Source organism: Leucopleurus acutus (genome assembly GCF_964270905.1).
Source record: "Leucopleurus acutus genome assembly, chromosome: 7".
NCBI classification, from domain to species: Eukaryota; Metazoa; Chordata; class Mammalia; order Artiodactyla; family Delphinidae; genus Leucopleurus; species Leucopleurus acutus.
This window is the reverse complement of record NC_139150.1, coordinates 72,862,118-72,884,203: the sequence shown is the minus strand read 5'-3', so window position 1 is coordinate 72,884,203 and position 22,086 is coordinate 72,862,118. Positions and strand designations below refer to the sequence as shown.

Below are 22,086 nucleotides of genomic sequence, written 5' to 3'. Positions count from 1 at the left end.
TATTTACTTAAGGTAAACTAGATTAAAACCTATGCCTTTTATATACAATATTAAAGAAAATTGAGTACTGCAATTGACAAGCAAAGAAGCTACTGTTGAACATAAATGTTCTTCATATTCTCTATACAAGTAACTTAAAAGGAAGAAAAAGAATTGGATGTGAGAAGAAATATTAAAAGATTATTGGGATTACAGACTCCATTTATTGTTTAAAATGAGAAATAATTTTTCTTTTCTCACAAAAATAATTTCCTGAGGGTCTCTCTTCTTGCTAATTAGAGGCGGTGATGATTTTTACCTTGAATTAACTCTGTTCAAGGGACATTTTGGTATTTTGGAAACACATGGACTTTGAAGGCAGACAAATGTCTGTTACAACCCCAAATTTTTCCCTTACTAGGTGTGTGACCTTCAACACTCCCCTTAGCGTCTCTGAACATCAGGCTCATATTTTATGTAAAGGAAAGAGTAATGCACACTTGTGGTGAGTACTAAATACTGTGGCGTTTATGTTGCAAGCTCACCTATTTACACTACTCTCTGATATACAAAGGATACATAGCCTCTTCATAGTCTATAGTTGGTCTGAACTTTCTCTGGAAACCTTACTTCTTACCTCACTGGGGAGAGGAAAAAAAGAAATATTAGAACAATATGATAAATTTGATCCCAAAATTTGAACATTTTCTTAAGGTAACTAAATTTCCTTTGGAGGAATCATTTTTTCATATTTCCCCCTTTCCCTGCTTCTATGTAAAATGGAACCTAAGAATGTGGAGGTGGGGGTCCTATGTTAATTCATGAACCACCCCCATGGTTGAAGGGGGCCCATGGGTGCATAGCATGTTGAGGAAAGTTGTCCATTTATAACAGCACCTACTTAGGAGATATAAAACTGTTATATTTTCCACCCTAGCTAGCTCAACCTCCTGAAACTGATAAGAAACCATGAACACTGAGAAACTCTGGGATGCTAGACCTTTCTTGGGCCTAATTAAAATATCTTCCTAATCACTGAAAAATCAAGCTTGTTCTACCTAACTATGGACTCAATCCATCTTACCAAGTATGTTAAAAATGAACTCTCTTTCTAGTATTTAAAACCCCTGCGTTTTCTTCCTCAGTGAACTTTGCAGTGAATTTCTTCACTGATGTGTGTTCCCTGGCATGACAGCATTTTTTTTTTTTAACTTTGAGGATATCTGCTTCATTCTTTGACAATGTGTTGGTATCTTTAAGGTAAAGTTGGTACCACCCTACCTCTCACTATTCTTGCAGTGTTTGCTGAGAAACTCTGCAAGTGGAACACTTCGAATCTGTTCTCTCTTTCCTTGGGGTCTAGTGGCCTTTCCTAACAATTTGGTCCCATCGAGGCCCTGGGGATTGCAGCAGACTCCTTTTCCTTTCTTGGCCTGGTAGTTTGCTATCCAGATCTCAGACAAAGGACCCTTTACCTAAAGCTTTAATGATACACACTGGCAAGTTCCCCAGTCAGATCTTGAGTTCACTTGCACATCCTTGCCTAGCAGCCAGTGGGAACATATTCGTTTTTCCATGCCATGTGGGAACTGGCACTGTCTCAGGAGTGTCTTCTATTATCCAGTCCTACAGACTTTTCCTTAGGTACTATTATCTGCGTGTGGGTAATGGTGTAGTTTTCAGAGCCGCTAAAGGATGCAAGGCAAAAGCTTCTCTCCCCTCATTATTTCCTTTAACCTAATATATCTTCCCTCCTGGGACCTTCCCAGAGAGAAGAGGTTGTGACACACATCTTCTGCTTCCTTTACTTCTCTCCCCCTCATTCTTCCCACAATCCCTACTGATTGGATCAACTTTCTTTTAGTTTGATTTCCTATCAGGTAGAGATTTCTTCAAAGTTTTCCAGGCTCAAACCTTATGACTTTTCCTAAAAGATGAGTAGAATATGGAGAGATTGGCTTAATGACAATGGAATGTAAATGAACAGGAATACAGAAAATATTGAAATTATTTTACATGTGAAATATCTGGCACATAGTAATTATTTAAATATTTAAACCTATGATTATTATACTGCCTAGAAAGATAATTTATAACATAGCCAAATATCAAATAATGGCTTCCTAGTCTCAGTTTACAATCAGGAAAGAAGTTAATATTACCTGACTATAAGAAATATCCGGATCATTTGACAAACTTGCGGATAATCAAGTGAAGCGATAAGAAAAGCAATGCAGCAGGGCTCAGCTGGGACAGATAACCCAGGAGAAAAGATGATGTAAGAAGCTTTAGGGACAGAGATTCATTATTTTTATTTTTTATATGGATCTGGGATCCACCATGGAACGTGGGCAAATTACCGTGAGAAGCTTCTTGCTCTTCTTTATGAAACTTGTTCTTCAGATTTTAAACCTCAGTGCATTATATGACTTGTAACAAAGGCCAAACGTTACAACACATCTGGTTCTAGCCCTTAAAAGAGGGACTCTCTAATTGATAGTGCTGTACAACAACAACAACAAAAAATACACAACGCTGCCCATGAATACCTTATCTCTGTAAGAACAACAAACAAGCAAATATATATTTGGCAAAATATTACGAATGCATGTGCTGTTATATATCTTTTATACTATTTGAGGCAAATACGGAGCTCAGGTAGCTATTCTACAGATTCACACTGACCATAAATCATATCCCCTTGATGCCGATCTAAACCAAACACTAGCAATAACCACTCTAGGATTTGGGTGTTAGCCTTTTTGCCTCCCTGACACAAGTACTATTATTTTAATTAGGTAATGTGATCATTATATTATTAATCAATTTCCAGACAGCTCTTCTTTTCCAAAGCTAAAATACTTTTCATATACGAAATCCAAAGAACTAGCCCATGTTAACTGTGATTATTTTCTTACATGTTATATACACCATCATCAGTAATTTCAGGATGCTTCCCCTAAAGGCTCCTGAACATTACTGGGTCTCACTCATAACCATATATTCATTAATTGTTTCTAGTCTCCTGGACCCGGCCTCTCTATAAAAAATTCCTCCAGACTTAGTGCTGTTCTGTCTTCCCCAGACCTCTGTATCTCTTTCTCTACCTTAGCACACATTGTTGTTTTCTGTCTACTGTTTACTCCATGAAAATGATAGTTCCTCCACTGTCTCCCCTTTTACATGCACCTTTCAATTTCAAGCTCTACCTGTCTATTTAGGAAATGGTTTATTTCCAGTCTTCCCAAGAGTATACAAAAGTCAAATTATTTTTTCTCTTATCCTAAAAATCTTGGATTGCAAATTAAGCTGGGAGGGTAAAGCAAAAACAAAAATGGTAGATGGGTCACTAGGTCAAGGTCAAGAAAATGTGCCATGGAATGAGGTAGAATTATTCTGTAGTATGATAAAGTGTTCCCTTTAAGCTGTCTAATCCAAAAGTAAAGGCACGTATTGTTAACTGGAAAATATCTCATCTATAACATGTGTTTTCTCTTGAAGAATAGTCTTTCCTCATACTTGGCCACCTGCCTGCCAAGTTTCTTAACCCTCTTAGTCTCCAACTTTGGTTTCCGGAGTTACTTTAATACCATTACCACACATACCTTCAGACCTCAGCCTGTGAAAATCCTTTGGGGGTCATCTAAAGATGAGATCATCTAGCCAAGGGAACATAAAACCAGAGTGGAACATCAAAGGATTTGAATTATACTCCCTCCCCCCCCACCATCTTCTAATTTATCAAATTCTAAGAGATTGTTTTCTGTTTTATCCCAGAAAATATTGAGGCAGTAGATAAAGTATATAGAGTTTAGAGTTAAACAGACATGAGTTTGAATCCAGATCCCTAACCAATGAATTATTTTAAGCCTCAGTTTCTTATCTATAAAATGGAAATAATCTCTCCAAGTATTGCTGTGCCATCCAGGAGGACTTGGGACATTCCATCTACAGTGTTTTTAAGACTAAATCAGGCACATGGAAGGCATATAATTAGTGGTAGTTCTTTTAACTTCCCTCACAACCTTCTACTCCAGGACTCTCCCATACCTTACGTCTAAAATCTACCACCAACCTTTGAAGATCCCAGGGTTTCCTAGTTTCCAGGGGGTCACAGCCATACATGCAATATATTATAAAAGAGGTAAGTAGTACTCTGGAAAGTCTGCAAAGCAGCCTTAATTTCTTCATATAACAAAGGAAATTCTTATTCAAAGAGCCTTAAACTGAAGGAAAAACATGTTTATTTGTCCACATTCCATGGAGGTGTCCTGGGAACACAGCCCATGATAACTGTAGTTATTTTCTTGTATGTTACACAAAGTGTGTCATCAGCACTTTGAAGAGGTGCCTGTTAAAGAACCCTGAACATTACTGGAGTTTCACTCATCACTATGTATTCCTCAACTGTTGTTTCTAGTCTCCTGACTCCAGATTCTCTAAAAGAAGAATGATATATAAAAAGGTTACAGAGCATAGCTGGAGAAATATTCCTACAAACAAAGGTAGCCTAAATTTCTAAGGAATTATCAATTGTATCAAAATCATTATTATCAATGATTATCAATTATATGCAGACCCCCATTGCTAATTTTCAACAATACTGCTACCATCAGGGACTGGGACCCCAAGAAGCTCAATATTCCAAGCTTTTCTTACCTCTTCTATAAAAGCAGAGCTTGGGTTAAGCAATCTAAAGTCCTAAGAGATCTCTTCCAACATCCGCTGCTATTGAGATACTACTTCAGTGATCAGCAGGAGTGTGGGAATTTACTAAGAACACAGTAAGACAAAGAGTTAAAGACTTTTTCTGAGATATCTCCATGCACGGAACTCTGCTTGTGTGAGCACAAGACTTCTCTCTCTCTCTGTGTTCCACACTCAGAACTCAGGTATCTGCTCCCCAGCTGGCAGTTCCCTCTCTCTGGAATGAAGGATAAGTCAGAAAACTGAAGATTCTTAGAGAAATGAGATTGCCTAGAAGTGGAATGGAAACAGAGGGGAAGGTGGAGTCAGACTATCCAGGACAAGGCTCTCATTCCTGGAGTTTTGAGGGAAAGGGATCTTGGTGAACTAGTTGCCAGGACAACCTGATCTTGAGGCAAGGGTGGTCGGGGCAAGGAAATGGGGGACCTGCGGCTGCTCTTGCTCCTGCCCCTATCCCTGGCAGCCTTCCACGGGGTCAAAGGCTGTTTGGAATGTGACCCCAAATTCATCAAGGATATTAAGTCCTTGCTGGTAAAGCTGGTACCCTCAGAAGTCCCTGGCTGAACTCATCTGCTTGAACGGCAGATTAAGAAGATGATCCGTTTAAGCTTCAAGGTCTCCCACAGTGACAAGATGCTTCGGGTGTTGGGTGAGGAAAGCTCGAGTCCCTGAGAGTTTGGGGGGTTAAAGGGAGAAGGGAGGTAGGGAAGAGAGCACCTGGGCCCACATAATTTCCTCCATAAATGTAATTATTCTCCCACATGTTCCTTCACCCTTCCTCTCTAGCTGTTCAAAAGGATGTCAATTTGAGAACATGGCTGAAGAATGAACTTTATAAACTGAGCAATGAAACATGGAAAGGTGAGGTACTGTTTCAGTGTTAAGAGACTGTACTGCCCAAGAAAGTATGAGAAAAATTCACTGGGGAAAACAAGGCAAAACAATTAGGATTAAATTATGAAGGGATAGGCCACCCCTATTTTCTGATGTCCCTCTTTAGGTGCCCTTATCCTTCAAGTCAAGCTTCTCGATGTCCGCCAAAACCTGGAATCCAAACTGAAAGAACTATTAAAGAACTTCTCTGAAGTTGGTAATATAAGATGTCTATTTAACAACACTGAAATTATGTGAAAGGAATAGGAAATGAGGGGTGAGATGAGGAATGTGATTTCACATTAGAATAATTTAGAATGGGTGGAGGGTGGCTGGAACTTAATGGGTAACCAAATAATGATGACTTGGGTATAAATATGGCAAACACTAAGTTGATTCTAAGCTCATTAGATCTTTCTGATTCTCTTTTAGCTTGTTCTGAGGATTATGGTACATACAGTATATGTGATGTCTTGAGGTTTCAGCCATATTTTCCCATCTCCTGTGCTCTATATGACCCTATCTCTTCTACTTGTCACATTGAGAACGCAATTCCTAGAGCTATTGGCTACAAGGGGGAATATCAACGATCTCTGACAACAAAATATAGTTTATAAAATCTCAGACACCCCAGAGTGTTTAGAGGTGTTAAGAGGCCTTCTATAGTATAGTTTATAACCCAAAGCACCAATATAAGCTGAGCCATCATTCTCCTACTTCTTCCCAGAGATCTGACTTAAATTATTTAGGGTTTTGACCCATCAAAAAAATTGATTGCTAGGGGAAGAAGAAAGTCACAGCAATGTAACCAATGGAAATGCCTGAGATCTAACCCATACTTGGTGTCTGAGCTAAGGAAACTCCTTGCCATGGCCCACTTCCAACTACCTTTCTTCTATCAGTCGTGACTGAAGGTCCTATCCTGGATTGTTGGACCTGTCTTTGCATCACCACTCGGTGCTTCAAAGGAGAATATTGTGCAGGTAACAAAGATTGCAGTGTGGCATTTTGAAAGGCCAAGGATCAAGGAGTTCTTCATTGATTTACTCCACAAATATTTGTTGATCACCTTCTCTGTAGGTCATGCTAATGCCACAAATAAGAGCTAAGATGCTGGACAAAATTTGTACCAGTATGAATTACCAGGCACTGGATAACTGAAGAGCTTAGAAATGAAAAAGCTGTACTAAAGGTGGAGAAATTAGGCTAGAGGCAATAAGAGAAAAAGTTTTGTAGAGCCTAGGAGTCTAAGTAATTAATAAAGATCAGAATAACCAGGGAACAGTGATGTAAGTGGTGAACAGGGCAATTTTTAAGGTTAAAAAGAGTCTTCTTATGGATAAAGTTCTCAAGTTACTAATTTCCTTCTCCAAAATTCACTTTCTTTTTTGCCCTTTCTTCTTTCAGAAGATGATCCAAAGAAGGCTGAGAATCAAAAGATCACACTATTTCTGATATTACTAGCAGAAGGTGTAATATTGGGAGGTGCTTTGTTACTGTGAGTTTTCCTCCCTCCAAACAAACACTGGACCAAGCATTTCTTTGGCAAAGAGACTGCCCAATCTTCCCCTTCCTTCCAATGGAAATAATGGGAAAGAAGTCATTTCAAAATCTGGGATCTCATACTAACAGGAATGAGATAAAGTTTGATGGGATAAAAGTTGGAACATAGGAAATGGAGGAGGTACAATGAAGTATGAGAACATAGGAAACGGAGGAGGTACAATGAAGTATGAGAAAAACTTTTGTAGAGGAATTCAAAAAAGGAAGAAAAAACAATGTTACAATTTTTTTAAGAGTTGGGCTACTAGTACTGAAGTTGGGATTATCTTATTTCTCTAGTCTAGATTCCATTTTTGCATCTCTCATCGGAGGAAAATGAAGGCAATACGAAGGTCATTAAAGAAATACTTGGAGAAGAAACTTGAAGAATAGGGATAATGGATGAGAAGGAGAAAGATTTTGGAGGCAGAAAATAAATACAGAGACACAGCCAGAAGGTCTTTCATAATTCTCTTACGTGTTGACTCAGAGTAGAAAACCGGGAATTAAGCTCTTTTGCAGTCATAAAGTCAGAGTATTCTAAAACTGAACTTAAGAGTTTCTCTAGTAAAGACCCTTTCTGATAACCTGAAGCAATGGAAGCAAATGATTTACTGGAAGTTGTACAGAAAGTAATGCTGGTATGCTACAATGCACATAAATGATGATACGCTGCATGATAGTAAAGAATGCATGGTTGTCTAAGATTCTACGGAAAACGTAATAAAGACTCAGCTTTTTTTCTCATCCTATCAGTCTAAGCATCCTATCAGCTTGGAAAAAAGTTTTATTTTTATTCAAGAAGTTTACTCTAAAATCATTCCATTGATTGGTCAACTTATTAAGAAATCAAACATATTTTTTCAAAAGTAGTTATCAATAAAATGGCATTTTGAAGTATATACTAAATACAATATTTCCACATCTTAATGTGTATAACTATTACCAACAAAATTTAAAGTATGGTCTTGGTTCTTCTGTTTAAAAAAAAAGGCAAAATAAGAGAAGTGGAATCAATTTCTTAATAGTGTAGACTACATCTAGGATAATGATGACATAGATGGAAAATTTATCCTTGCAGAAGAGAACACTATCTTTTTCCTAAACCTGTCTTTTTCTATGATGTAAATCAATGTTCAACTTATTATAAATAAGAATAAAGTTCCTTGTAATCACCCTAAAAAAAAGAATTCATGGTTGGAAACTCATTAATGTCTTTAATCAGGAAAATTTTTAAATTTCTAAGTTTGCTTTTATTTCCACGTTTCTATATTTATCTATGTTTCCATATTTATTAGGTTCAATGTGGAAAATTCCTTGGCAATTCATAACACTCAATCTTCATCATGATATGACACACACATACACACACACATAGTCCAAAATATTAGTCCTGAGTTGAGATTTGTCCCAGTCATTTTTCCCTACATCTATGGTCTATGACTGAATTAGATATTACTGTCTTAGTCTAGTTGTTCTTATTGAACACTTTTTAATGTGTATACTACCCTAATCAGCGCTTTACATCTACTATGTAATTGAACTCTTGCAATAATCTTTTTCTTTCTTTCTTTCTTTTTTTTGTGGTACGCGGGCCTCTCACTGTTGTGGCCTCTCCCGTTGCGGAGCACAGGCTCAGCGGCCATGGCTCACGGGCCCAGCCGCTCCGCGGCATGTGGGATCCTCCCGGACCGGGGCACGAACCCGTGTCCCCTGCATCGGCAGGCGGACTCCCAACCACTGCGCCACCAGGGAAGCCCTTACAATAATATTTTGAGTAATACTGTTATTTACCTCCGCGTTACGGATGAGGAAACAGGAAAATATCTAACTCGAGGTCCCACAGCGACTAATCTAGGCTATGATAAACTTCCCTTGTGGCTAACCTGTGCTTACTCCCACCATCTGACTGGAACTCACAGCTATAGACATGCAGTTATGAAAGATAGATTAATGGAAAGATAATAAATGTGGGTTTATTGTCAACATCAACTTGATTACAGACAGTGGTGGCAAAGCCTGGAATAAAACTGAGGCCTGGCTAACCCTAAAATACATGAACTTTTCCACTCTACTTTGTGTCCTTTTATTCTAGAAGCTTATTTCAAAAGAAAAACACCACAGTTTAGCAGTAGAAGAATAGGTCCTGCTTCAGTGGTGGGTAGAAGTGTTTGCAAATCTTTCACCCACTGTAGATCTTTGAGTACTTGTTTGTTGTTGCTGCTATATTAATGAAATATTGAATGAATCAGAATATACTTGAGGAGGACCTGAACATTAATATCTCTCAGTTGCTAAATTTGAACTTCATGTTAAAAATAATCGTGTTGTTGGCACCTATCATTTTCCAACGATTTAAGGCTCACCTTACCAAATAATTCGAGACTAACTCCTTTCATGGTCTTTATAAATTATGGTTTTTATACTTATTTTTCATTATAGATAATTATACAAATACGATAACATACTTGCTAGATTTTGTGTGTTTTTGTGTCTCTTTGTTTGCTTTAGTGCAGCCTTTTAAATTTCTTGTCATATTGGCTTATTGTCCCCTCCCCACTCCTCTTGTATTTCATTCTCATCACTCTCTTCTAGAAAACCTAGGTTGACAAGGATACGTATTTCATTATTTTATCCAAACCTAAATGGTTATAAGTAAACAGATACACATACATACATACAAATACATTTACACGTGTAATTTTTTTGCTATTAAAAATTATGCACACTAATGCATGTTGATTTCACACTTAGATACTTTGTGGAAATTAAGCTAACTGGTATCAACATCTATTCACTCTTTTTGGCAGTTGCACACAATAGCATCGTACCATAATTATTTTAACATTCCTCTATTTTGGGTATTCTCTTCATTAGCTTTTTTTAGTCAGTATAAATAATGCTGCAATAACCATCTGTGCAATAAATATCTACTTATTGATTCTCCCATGTGGAAGAGATAGTGTTCAGAACTGGAATATCTGAAGTGAAAATTATTATATGTGCTTCATCAGAGTCTGCCCACATACCCCCATCCCAACTTACAGGATCCCATTCTTTCCTAATCAATGCCCTCACTTTAACAATAGACACCCTACAAGGCTGGGATTCTACTTGAATTGTAATTCAGCCAATAGCAGGATAAGGTCCTGTGTTTTATTTCCAGCAATTTCAACTATAGGAGCTATAGGAGATAAGGCTCTTCCTCAGAGCACACCTAGGAGCTCATAGGTCACATATACGGGGTTTGAGCTGAGAATTTGAATCCCGGAGCTCATCCTTTTAGCATTTTGTCCAGAAAAAGAGGAGCAACCAATCAACATCATCACATTACTTAGTTTTTGAAAAATGATGGAAAGTATCATATACAGAATCACCTAACTTGCTTCTTATAAGTCGTTGATTAGGAGTATCCAGTGGAGATGTTTTACATAACTCTATAAACAGTTCATGCTGAGGACTGTCAGTGCTCTCTTTACTACTGGCAGTAATCATCAGCAACTTTAAATGTAATAGGACTAGAGAGCCAATTCAAAAAGCCCAAAACCAATTCTGAAAACTCGTCCTTAAAATTATATTCCTCTAGAACTACTCTCAACTCCAAAATCTGTATTAGTCTGGGTTCTTCAGAGGAACAGAACTAATAAGATATAGATAGATAGGTAAGAGGAGATTTATTACAGGAATTGGCTCACACCATTATGGAGACTAAAATATTGCATCATATGCAGCCTGCAAGTTGGAGAACCAGGAAAGCCAGTGATATAATTCACTTAGCGTCTGAAGGCCTGAGAATCAGGGGGATCTACCTGGTATGAGTCCTAGAGTCGGAAAGCCCAAGAACCAGGAGATCCCATGGCGAGAGAAGGAGAAAGACCGAGGGAGAGAATATGTGCTGTTCCTCCACCTTTTTGTTCTATCGGGGCCCTCAATGGATTGGATGATGCCCACGCACACTGGTGAGGGCAGATATTTTTTACTCAGTCTACTAATTCCAATGTTAATCTCTTCCAAAATTACCCTTACAGGCAAACCCAGAAACAATATTTTGCCAGCTCTCTGGGCTTCCCTTAGCCCAGTCAAGTTGAACACATAAAAATAACAATCACAAAACATTACCTATCAAGTGTTGTGAAGAGTAGCTAATTATACGCATTTGAGACTATAACCTTCTATTCATCATATATCATAAAGATTAAATAAGTATAATAATATTGAATAGGGCATTTTAAGTAGCTAGGAAAAGAACAAAGTAAACTCAAAACATGTACAAAGAGGGAAAATTAGATTGTATCTTAATGAAATGCAAAGCAGAAAATAAAGAGATAACACCAGACGCTAATAAAAGTCTTCATCCACACAGAACAAAAACTTTTAAAGATACATTAAAAAGGTAGAAATAAAAGGATCAAAACTATAGACAGAATTTATTTTTATCTTAAGAGACTCTTTTAAACAACTATAACATTTAAAACTTGGATGAAAGGATATTTTTATTAAAAGTACAAATTACCAATACTGACATAGGAAGAAAAAATAACCCACGTTGCCAATGTTCTTTAAAGAAATTTAAAAATGGTATGAGCACTACTGAGAACAAATGCCATGCTTAAGGAAAAATCTGAAATGAGACACAACATGCTGACTTTGATTTTTACCTGAATGGTGAAACTATGATTTCTTCCCACCTTAAGCACATGGTGCTTGTTTGTTTCCTTCACTAAAGCAGGGAATACAGGAGAACAAGTGGTTTTGATGGAAAGAGCCCAATTTCAGTTTTGAAAATACTAAGTATCAATTTTGTTGGGTGTCAAAAACAGACATCCATTCAGTGTTTGAAATTACATATATGAATATATAGCAAGAAGATCAAAGCTAATGAAACCTATTTCAAAACAACACTTGAACAGAATAGTGAACCTGAAAATATGACTAAGAAGATCATCCAGGTGAAAAGGTAGAGAAGAAGTGATGAAGACCAAGGATAGGATACTAAAGATCCCCATATGATAGTAAAATTAAAATATAATTCTAAGTGGGCTGAGAGGCACAGCCAGAAATATTATGTTATTAAGATATCTATAATATTAAGATGCTTACAATATTAAGACACCTAAAAATCCAACCTGTTTTGTATAGTCTTACTCCTTGGAAAACCTTTATTTGAGATGCTGCCTTTGGGCTGAACTCCCATCAGCTTTGACTATGTGTTTCAAATTTGTGACCCTTCCATCTGCACAATTTACTGCAACTGCTTTATAATATAAATCCAGAGTCTGATCGTTATCATTTCTAGAATCACCAACACGAGGAGGAGCTGGTTGTTTTGTGTTTCTATGTGTTTACAGTACAATAACATGAAGATTACCTAATTAAACTATATGTTCATCTACTAGGAAAGGTCATGTGGTACTTATATTTTCAAATGTCAAATACAAAATTAATTGCTTACAATCCTAATTTAAGCTTGAGCTAACAGTTAATATTTAAAAAAAAAAGATATGTAAAAACACCTTTCCAACAAGCAAATCCTCAACCCAAACCTTATTTATAGCTTAGTGAAACAATACAAATCATTTTATTACTGGAACAACTATATTTTAAGAACTAACATATACTCCAATGTCCCGATGTCAACCCTGCATGAGTTTATTTCTAGCATTTCCCTAGGATATACAAATCAATCATTAGGGGAACATATTTCTCTGAGTCTGTGAACCTGGCATAGCGGGTGCAATTTCTGACCCCCCCATCATTCTTGGGGTTACTTTATTAAGAATCAGTATTTTCTAAGTTTTTTTTTTCAGGAAAAAGAGGTCAGAGGTGAGGTTCCACTTAGCTTTTACTGAATAAAAATTTAATAATTTATTTTATCTAGAGGTAACATTAGAAGGTGCTAGTCAATCTAATTAAGGTGCTCAAAACATAAATTATTAGAACATAAAAAATAAAAGCTAACTAACAAGATAAAACAACAGCTGGTTTAATACTGGAAGCTTCTTAATTTCCAATTATTAATAGTCTTTCTAACTTCATTCCCCTACATCCTGACTCAAACGGAGGTTGTACCTTCTTCCACCTAAGGCAAATGCTTTATGATTTATACTTCCTGACCAGCCTCTTCTAGAACATTCTTTCATTATTTATCTCCCATCATTTGTCTCCTTTCTCTTCCTCAATACTAGGTCTTTACTCTTAGTGTCCATTACTATAAATTAAAGCCTCTTTTCTTCATCCTTTTAATTTATTTAATTTATTTATTTATGGCTGTGTTGGGTCTTCCTTTCTGTGCGAGGGCTTTCTCCAGCTGTGGCAAGCAGGGGCCACTCTTCATCGCGGTGCACGGTCCTCTCACTATCGCGGCCTCTCTTGTTGCGGAGCACAGGCTCCAGACGCGCAGCTCAGTGATTGTGGCTCACGGGCCCAGTTGCTCCGCGGCATGTGGGATCCTCCCAGACCAGGGCTCGAACCCGTGTCCCCTGCATTGGCAGGCAGATTCTCAACCACTGCGCCACCAGGGGAGCCCTTCTTCATCCTTTATCCACTTCGAACTACCACCCCAGACCTCCCTGCCAAACTTCTTTAAAAAGCACTCTATATCTCATGACTATTTCTTCATTCCTGTTCTCCCCTCAATTCACCACAATCTGCATTCTGCTCCTCACCACCAATTGGAAATTGCTCTAAGGTTGTCACTGATCTCTTAGTTGTTACATTCAAAGAGTTCTCTTTATTCCTCAAGTTACTTGTCAGTTCTAAGACTTATCAGAGTGCTAATGGTTTCCTTCTTAAAGTACCCCTGTTGTACTTGGCAGGTTTTGTTATTTTCAAGGTTTTGTTCGAATTTTTACACCATGTTTTAGCTGCTTTTGGGGGGGCTCTTCCTCCTCTGCCTACTTACTTAGAAATTGAACACCAGAGAACAGACTTCAAATTTTTTCTGCTAGCTACTCCATAGCTGGTGGAATCTCATCCACTCAGGAGATTTTAACTATCACCTATTAATTGTATTTCCAAATTCTTAGACTTTTATTTGCACACCCCAAGTCCTCCACCTCTGTTTCTGAATACATACTGGATATATCCATCTAGACATAAAATACCAATTTTAAACTCGGCATGCCTAAAACTGAACTCATTATCTTGAACCATTTCTGATTTTATACAATTCATCCTTATCCAGAGTGTCTTTCAGTCCTCATATATGAAGAAAATATATGTTGAATGTAGATTATAGATAAGGCACTTTACTGAGCATTTTCATATTTATCTTCCCATAGATTCCACAAAATTATTTTAAATCATTTTTGTATAGATGAAGCTCAGCAAGTTTAAGTAACTTCTTCCAAGTGGTTACTTGGTAAGTGGTGGAGCCAGGATTCAAAGCCCACTAGCTAGCACTGGCTCCATGGATACCATAAATTACCCAGAAGGTAGAAGTCTCAATGTATTCTGGAATCCTCTCTCTCCTTCATCTATCCTAGCCAGTCTCTTTAATTAGCATTGATTTTCACTCCTAAATGTCTCTTAAATCTCCATGGCTACTGCAGCAGTTGAAGTCCTTCTCTTCTGTCTCAGGGCTGATTGCAGTGGCCTTCTAATCAGCCTCCCTGAGCCCAGCCTCTCCAGAAGCCAAAGCCATCCTTCCTTTTGCACTCGGAATGATCAGTCTAAAAACACAAATTGATTTCTAACTCCTAAGTAAAGTACTCCAATGGCTCCTCCACTCCTAAAAGTGAAGTGTAAACTCTTTCATACAACATTTTACATTGCTTAAATTTTACCATTCCAAACTATGTAATCTCACCTTTGGCCAAATGCCTTCCTAGGCCTCCTTCTCTACTTAGGGTTTGCCAAACATACTTGGCCTTTTCTTCCTCCTAGCCATTACTTGCTATGCTTTCTTGATTGCCTGGTAGTCTTCCTCAGAAGACTTCCTCAGTCTTCCTTCAAAACCCACATCTAAAGTCATCTCATAAAGCCTTTCCTGAGATGGTCAGACAGCATTAATCACCCACAATCTTCAGGATCCATTACAATTCATTTGCTTCTATAAAGCACTTTTCACTGAGGACTGTTATTATAGGGACAGTGACTATGCTATGCTTGTCTTCATATTCCCAACATCTAGCAATGTATCACAAAACTGCATCAGCTTAAATGTCACTTAATCAAGGGATTTCATATAACTATGAATTAATGCCTGATTCCAAGAGGTCAGAAATCATGTCTGTTTGTCCACAGAGATCATTGCAATACCCGGTACTAAAAAATAAATAGTAGTTAAATGAAAATATAAATATGTAAATGAGAGCATTGATGAACGCTGTTATTTGGAATCAAATATACCCTAGGTATTCTTAACACTCCCACATATACTTTGTCATATTGTCCACTGTAGCCTCAGTTCATCTTTAAAATCCCTTGCAGCTGGATGACCGACACTGCCATGGAATAAGGGCTACCTTAACACTGTTTGGAGCTAACACATTCCATGCAGCGTAAGTCAGAGTTAGAGTAAGTACCAAGTTCCCAAATCAAGTGCACAGGTTCCTAGTGTGAAACCTAGCTCAAGGGCATCTATGGGAAGTTCTCAGCAGCTCCACTTACACCTCAGGGGAGCTGGGCTGGCTTTGCCCCACCAGCCTGTCTTACTGCCAATTGGACCAGATCTGAAGAAACCTCAAACCTTCTAATAGTTCTCATGACTTTTGGCACTGATCTAAATTGAGAAATTATCTCAAAGATCAGGAAACTGCCGCATATTCCCCTGAGTCACCCTGATAACAGGGATAAGGTGGGAGATGGGTAAGGCGCAGTAGAGATGTCAGTATTTAAGTACCTAATGGTATTAATATTAATAAACACAGAAGGTTCTGGAACATTACCCTGAGCATTTTCCTAACTTCAAGATACATGTTTTTATTTTTCAACTCACCTAAAAATAGATTGAATAGCAAGATTAAGTAAAAGGACAGTAGTGAGAGTAAAGTTGGAGAATGGAAGTAAATATCTGAGGAATGGAAGAAGGACACTTTGCACTCCACTTCATCTCAAAGAACTTGCCTAACTTCAGGTTCTCCGGTTTGCATTCCCAGATCTAGCACTACTAAAACTGCCATGTAATATTACATGTGCTTGCACATCTTCCTCTAAAATAGGAAACAAATACAAACACCTTCCAATTAAAGGGCAGCACTGGCAGGTATGCATGTTTGTCAAGCATCCACTGGACCATTACAGGGCTTTCCGTGAGGCATTCCTCTCAAGCCCCTACCTAACGAGGCTTCATCAATCTGCCTGATGAGGTGGCCCTTCACAATTTCTGCTGAAAGTACTAATAAGCACAGGCTCTTCAGGTTCAGAATTCACGTTTTCTCTTTCATCCACATTCTCTTTATCTTACTAACAGCGTCAGAAAATGTTCAAGATTTTCTAGTGAATAAAACACATCCTGGTTTTATCTTTGGCACTTTGGAAATCTATGTGAATAATACTTTCAAGCCAATAAGACATCATTTATTAAGTTGTTGTTTCTATAACTGATAACCTCAGTCTGGGCTATGAAAACAGTCCAAAGAGAGTTCAAAGAAAAGGTTGAAAAATATTAAACACAGAGTTTGTGACGCAATGCTTATTAAGACATACAGAACCTTGTATAAAAACCGACTGCATTTCCTTGAAAGAAAAGGCAAGGGAAATTTACAGTCATTATCTCTGGGTGGTGTAGGTTACCAGTGATTATTATTTTCTCATTTTTGCTTGTTGGTGTTTCTCATTATTCTACAGTGAACTCGCATCTTACTTATGTAGGGAGAAGGGCTACTTGACTTAAACTTGAGGGCAGTAGGACTTCCAAAGTAAACACGGTATATTACAATTTGTTCCAAACTGTCCAATGAATTAATTTAATCCAGTATTTAGTTTATGAGATAGATTTTACATAACAAAGTAGCCTGAGTGACTATTTCCTTAAATTTCTTCCCTTGGAAATGAAATTTGGTTTAACATTCTTTTCTCTTGTCCTGTAATCCTGGTATATTTTGTTTCAAAGGCTTACTGGGGCAAAATCCTTTCAATGACTCTACGTAATGTACTCAGTACCATAAGGGAGACTAAAAGGAGTTGGAATGCAGTGAAATTTAAAAAAAATAAAACTGGTATTATAATTATTATTATTAAAGAAACACCCTATTTATCATTGATTATAAGGTACAAAAATCTGAAGAGTCATGTTTTCAATTCTAAGCCACGAGCCAGGTCAGGCATTACACACTACTCATCTGCTAACACTAAGGTCAGCTAAGGACCTGCTTCTCTTTTATTTGCCACTGACCCTTACCATCTTGTCATTAGTTTTTCACTTTTGTTGCCCTATCCCGTTTATGATCTCAGTATCTCAAGTGTATTCCCATGTGTGTTACTCTTTGTTTTAGAAAGCACTGTCTAATAGAAATATAATGCAAAGCACATACATAATTTTAAATTTTCTAGTAGCCACATTAAGAAAAAGTTTAAAAACAGGTGAAATTAACTTTAATAATACATTCCAAGGCAAATATCCAAACTGATATCACTTCAATGTGTAACCTGTACAAAATTATTACTGAGCTATTTTAATTATTCATTTAGAAACTAAGCCTTCAAAATTTGGCTGGTATTTTATACCTTCAGCACATCTCAATTTGAAATTTTTTAATTGGAAATACCTGATTTGCATTTATATATCATAAAGTTTACAGCTGAAAAAGTAAACCCAAAGTTGTTCCAAGCATGCTTAAAAGTTTTCCAATCACTCAATCTAGTGTCAGATTTTAAATTTACCATAAAGTTAATAAAATTAAAAGTTCGGTTTCCCAGTCACATTGGTCATATTCCAAGTCACGTTAGTTGCAATCCACACGTGGCAAGTGGCAACCATGTTGGAGAGCACAGGTTTAGAATCCACAAACTGTTTCTGCTTAAGACTTTCAAAAGTTGGATATATTTTCCAGGTCTTTAAGGATCAAACCTCAGATCTGACCCACACACAAAAGCCCCATGGTGGCCCTTACAGACACCTTTCACAGACATTTTCAGGTAACAAGCACCCCCAACGTACACACACATACAGAAGAAACACTTTGGAATATATCCCCATCTGATGGTGACCCCTGGTATATGATGGTTCCCTGCCTTGGGGAATAAGCACTGCATTCTGAGTTTACTTGGAGATAATTCCTGGAAGAGGCACAGTATTTTAAAAATATAAATGAAGGACTAATCTTAGAAAATGCAAATGAAAACATAAATGGCTTACTCTGGAATACACATAAATTCTTTCAGGCAATAAAGATTGATTTATTAACTTATCAGCTCAAAGGCAGACTACTGTCATACCCCAAAGCAATAAATCCTGAGAGTCACCTATTATGTTGCTCTTGCTTATAACTGCATTTGGGGCTTTTTCCCCCTCTTACTGATCCTGTTGTTGACAAATACATACCTTAAAAAAAGAAATCAAGCAGATGGTTTATATGGCCTTTTTGTGGGAGAGGGAGGACTGTTTTGTTTTGTCTTGTTTTTGCAGGGGTGAATAGACGGGCTTGGGCAAAGATTCTTGTATAATTGATTTGGACTGATGCCAATTAAAAATCTTCAGTGAGAAAATAAACTTTCCAGAAACTTTCAGACTATCAAGCAGAAGAGTTTCCTCTGTAATTACAATATCTATATGAGTATGGTTACAGAGACCACAGGCAGGATCTACTCTCCAGATAAGAAATGTGTAATAAAATGGGTGTTTTGTGTTTTATATTTTGCAATGTTATCTTTCCACACATATATAATTGTAGTCTACTTTTCTTGTGCCTTTTTCTAATGCATAATGTATTTTGAATTACATGGTTTATATACAACCATTTACATACAACTTAAAACAAGTTTTATGATCAGAATGTGAGCCATTTTAATATAGTTCCGAAGAAGTCAAGATTCTTTGTTCAGAATTTTATTTCCTTTATCAGTGGTTTGCTTCATGGGTCCCATAGAACAGCACTAACCAACAGACATACAGTGCAATCCATGAATGCAAATCACATATGTAATTTTAAATTGTCTTTCCTCCATATTAAAAGAGTAAAAAACAAGTATAATTGATACACTTTTATTAAACCTTAAATATCCCAATGAGGTATTGTACCATCTTTTATTCTTTATTTAAAGCATTGAAATCTGGTATGTATTTGATACTTATAGTCTCTATCAATTCAGACTAGCCGCGTTTCAAGTACTCAATTACACGTGGCTAGTGGCTGACATTACTGAACAGCAGAGGCAAATATAATAATCGCAGTGAAACTTTGCTATAAGTTGCTGAATCTATGTTACTTTATCAAGCAAGATGGAAACAAGAGACCTATTCAAAATTATGTTTAACAGTCAGTTAAGTGTTAAATCTTCATATTACTAAAGCAAAGTTAAAAGAAATCTGTTGTGATTTTCTGTAAAAACTATTACTTGGCCTATAGAACGTAGCACATTTTCTATTCTTTCCTATTTGTGCTATTAGCAAATTTTCAGGGTAGGCTCACTAGATCCCTACAGCACAGTTAAATAACCTCATGGTTTAAATAATCATGGTTTAAACTGGTCTTGAAATTAGTTCACATAATTACCTGTCAGTAGAATATGTCACTGGTTTTTTTTTTTCAAAACATTTTTTTTAATCAAACATCTTCAGAGCTCCCTTAAAAAACTGAATGAAATATTAGAATGACACATTCTGAGTGAAAAATGTTAATTTCTATCTCACCCTTTCTTCTATTCAAATGTATAATTTTTTTCCAGTGTTGAAAAATCTGCAGCATTAATCTCTATGACTTAAAGAATAACCTTATTTTACAGCACAGTTCAGTAAGACACTAGAAAAACTGTAGACATATTTACAAAAAGAAATATCCACAAGCTATTACACTGTCATACATTAGTGCACTTGTCTGCCTATATGATATTTTTCTCCACGTTCAATGGTGCATATCAAGTTAACAACCAAAATTTATTATCTAATGTATTGTGTGATTAATGGGATAGCTCATATTTTAATCAGCCATAGATTTCTTCTCAATGAGGTCTACTTGCCTTACGCACATTATAGTCATTCAGTCTTAACTTTTTATAATAGTTTTTCTTCTACTTTCCTTTCTATTTTAACAAAAATTTCATGTGAATGCTGCTAATAGATTTAATAATGCGTTTTGTGATACCTCTATATTTTTAAAGACCTATTTATTTGGCTCTGCAAGAGTGCTTTGTATTTAGAGTTAGCAATAACTATTTTAAATATAATAACTATAGTTTATTGATCACTTGAGGTATCTCCCTTTTCTTCTTACTACCAGAGAATTGTTTGCTTACATAATTTTGTCCATCACAAATTTACAGTTACCTGTGAGCAGCCACTGTATTCCCTGCTTGACTATAAGCAACTTAAGAAAAGTGATATTATATTTATTTTCCTGTTTTTAAAAGCCAGCAGAGTAACTTACATATTATAGATGCATCAAAAAAATTTGTGGACTTTATATATGAATCATTATAAAGCTATGACCTCAGTGTTAGTCTAACAAATGACTTAAGCAGTCCAAACCATGCAGTCCATGGAGTCACAGTAGCTATATTATTTAGCTATTATATATTATACTATAATAGGAATATTCAACGGTTGCTCTGTTTTGGCACTACATACATTAGCTGCAATGTTTTAGTTATCCTATAATCTTTTAAGTATCCTATAAGGATAATTATCATACAAGGATAATTAAATACTAATATGAAGTATACACTATGAATAGCCCCATTGCAAAAACAATAAAACTGAGAAAAAGGGTACTGAGAAAAGGGTACTGAGTCAGAGTTTGGACATACACGTGTCTGATGGCAAAATTGGAGTTTTTAACCACTGAACAACAGCACGGCCTCTTGAGACATCTGGCTCTGAGAATCTTAGATGGCAAGGCCTTTAAACAATGGAGTTGCTAATACTGGGGATGATTCCACTGAATGACATGCATTAGATACAACAGGCAAATACAAAACAAATATATCATTCATAAGTATAAGAATATTGAATCCAAATTCCTGAATAGCTGTAATGTTTTGTTACTGGTATTTGGTAACTTTGTCATTATTTTTTCTGAGTAAGCTTTATGTACCTACCATAAAACATCCTAATTCTCTTTGAGGTTTTGATTCATTTTTTTTTCCCCAGATTCTGACCTAATTATGTTAGATTGAAAGAATTTCTGATCTTGAGAATGTGTTCAAGTTTGTTGGTTTATAACTATAGTCAAATTTGGAGTAGCCACTATTGATTTTTCAACTTAACTAGATAATTGAATTTTCTCACTGACCAGAGGCTATTAAGAGTTTATTTGATTAGAGGTACCTGTTTCTTTTTTGTTCTGGGTTGAAAGATCATTTACTATCAACCTGCTACAACATCTGTTAAAACATGTTCCTGAGGGAAACAAGCAAATTTAAAAAAAAAAAAGTAAGAATACACAAACACACACACAGAGTAATTCTCCTATACCTTCATTTTAACATGTTTCTCAAACTTGTTTCCTTGAGAAAGTGCAGAATGGCCTCCTTTTGCTACAGTTGCATTTTTAGTTTATATATATATATATGTGTGTGTGCATACACTAAATATATTTTTATATATTTACTAGGTAATAATAATATAAACAAATAAATATACCCATACCACAAAACTACCTAAGAACATAGATTAAAAGGTAAGAAAGGAGACTGAGCCAAGATGGCAGAGTAGAAAGACTCTGAGCTTACCTCCTCCCAAGGGCACACCAAAATTACAGCTATTTACAGAGCAACTATTGATGAGAAAGACTGGAAGACTAGCAGAAGAGATCTACAACTAAAGATATAAAGAAAGAACAATAACGAGATGGGTAGGAGGGGCAGAGTCAAGACTCCATACCTCCG

The 22,086-nt window shown here is 36.6% G+C and overlaps 1 protein-coding gene across 1 annotated transcript; it reads left to right on the top strand.

Annotated features, from left to right (window-relative positions):
• Positions 1-5,103: 5,103 nt before the first annotated feature.
• Positions 5,104-7,538, top strand: IZUMO3 (IZUMO family member 3; the record flags this gene model as incomplete). The annotated part of the gene is given in 9 exon segments (XM_082842025.1): positions 5,104-5,247; positions 5,251-5,335; positions 5,473-5,547; positions 5,687-5,776; positions 5,992-6,009; positions 6,462-6,542; positions 6,967-7,057; positions 7,407-7,489; positions 7,492-7,538. Coding segments are annotated over 9 exon segments (714 nt in total).
• Between the last annotated feature and the right edge of the window lie 14,548 nt (positions 7,539-22,086).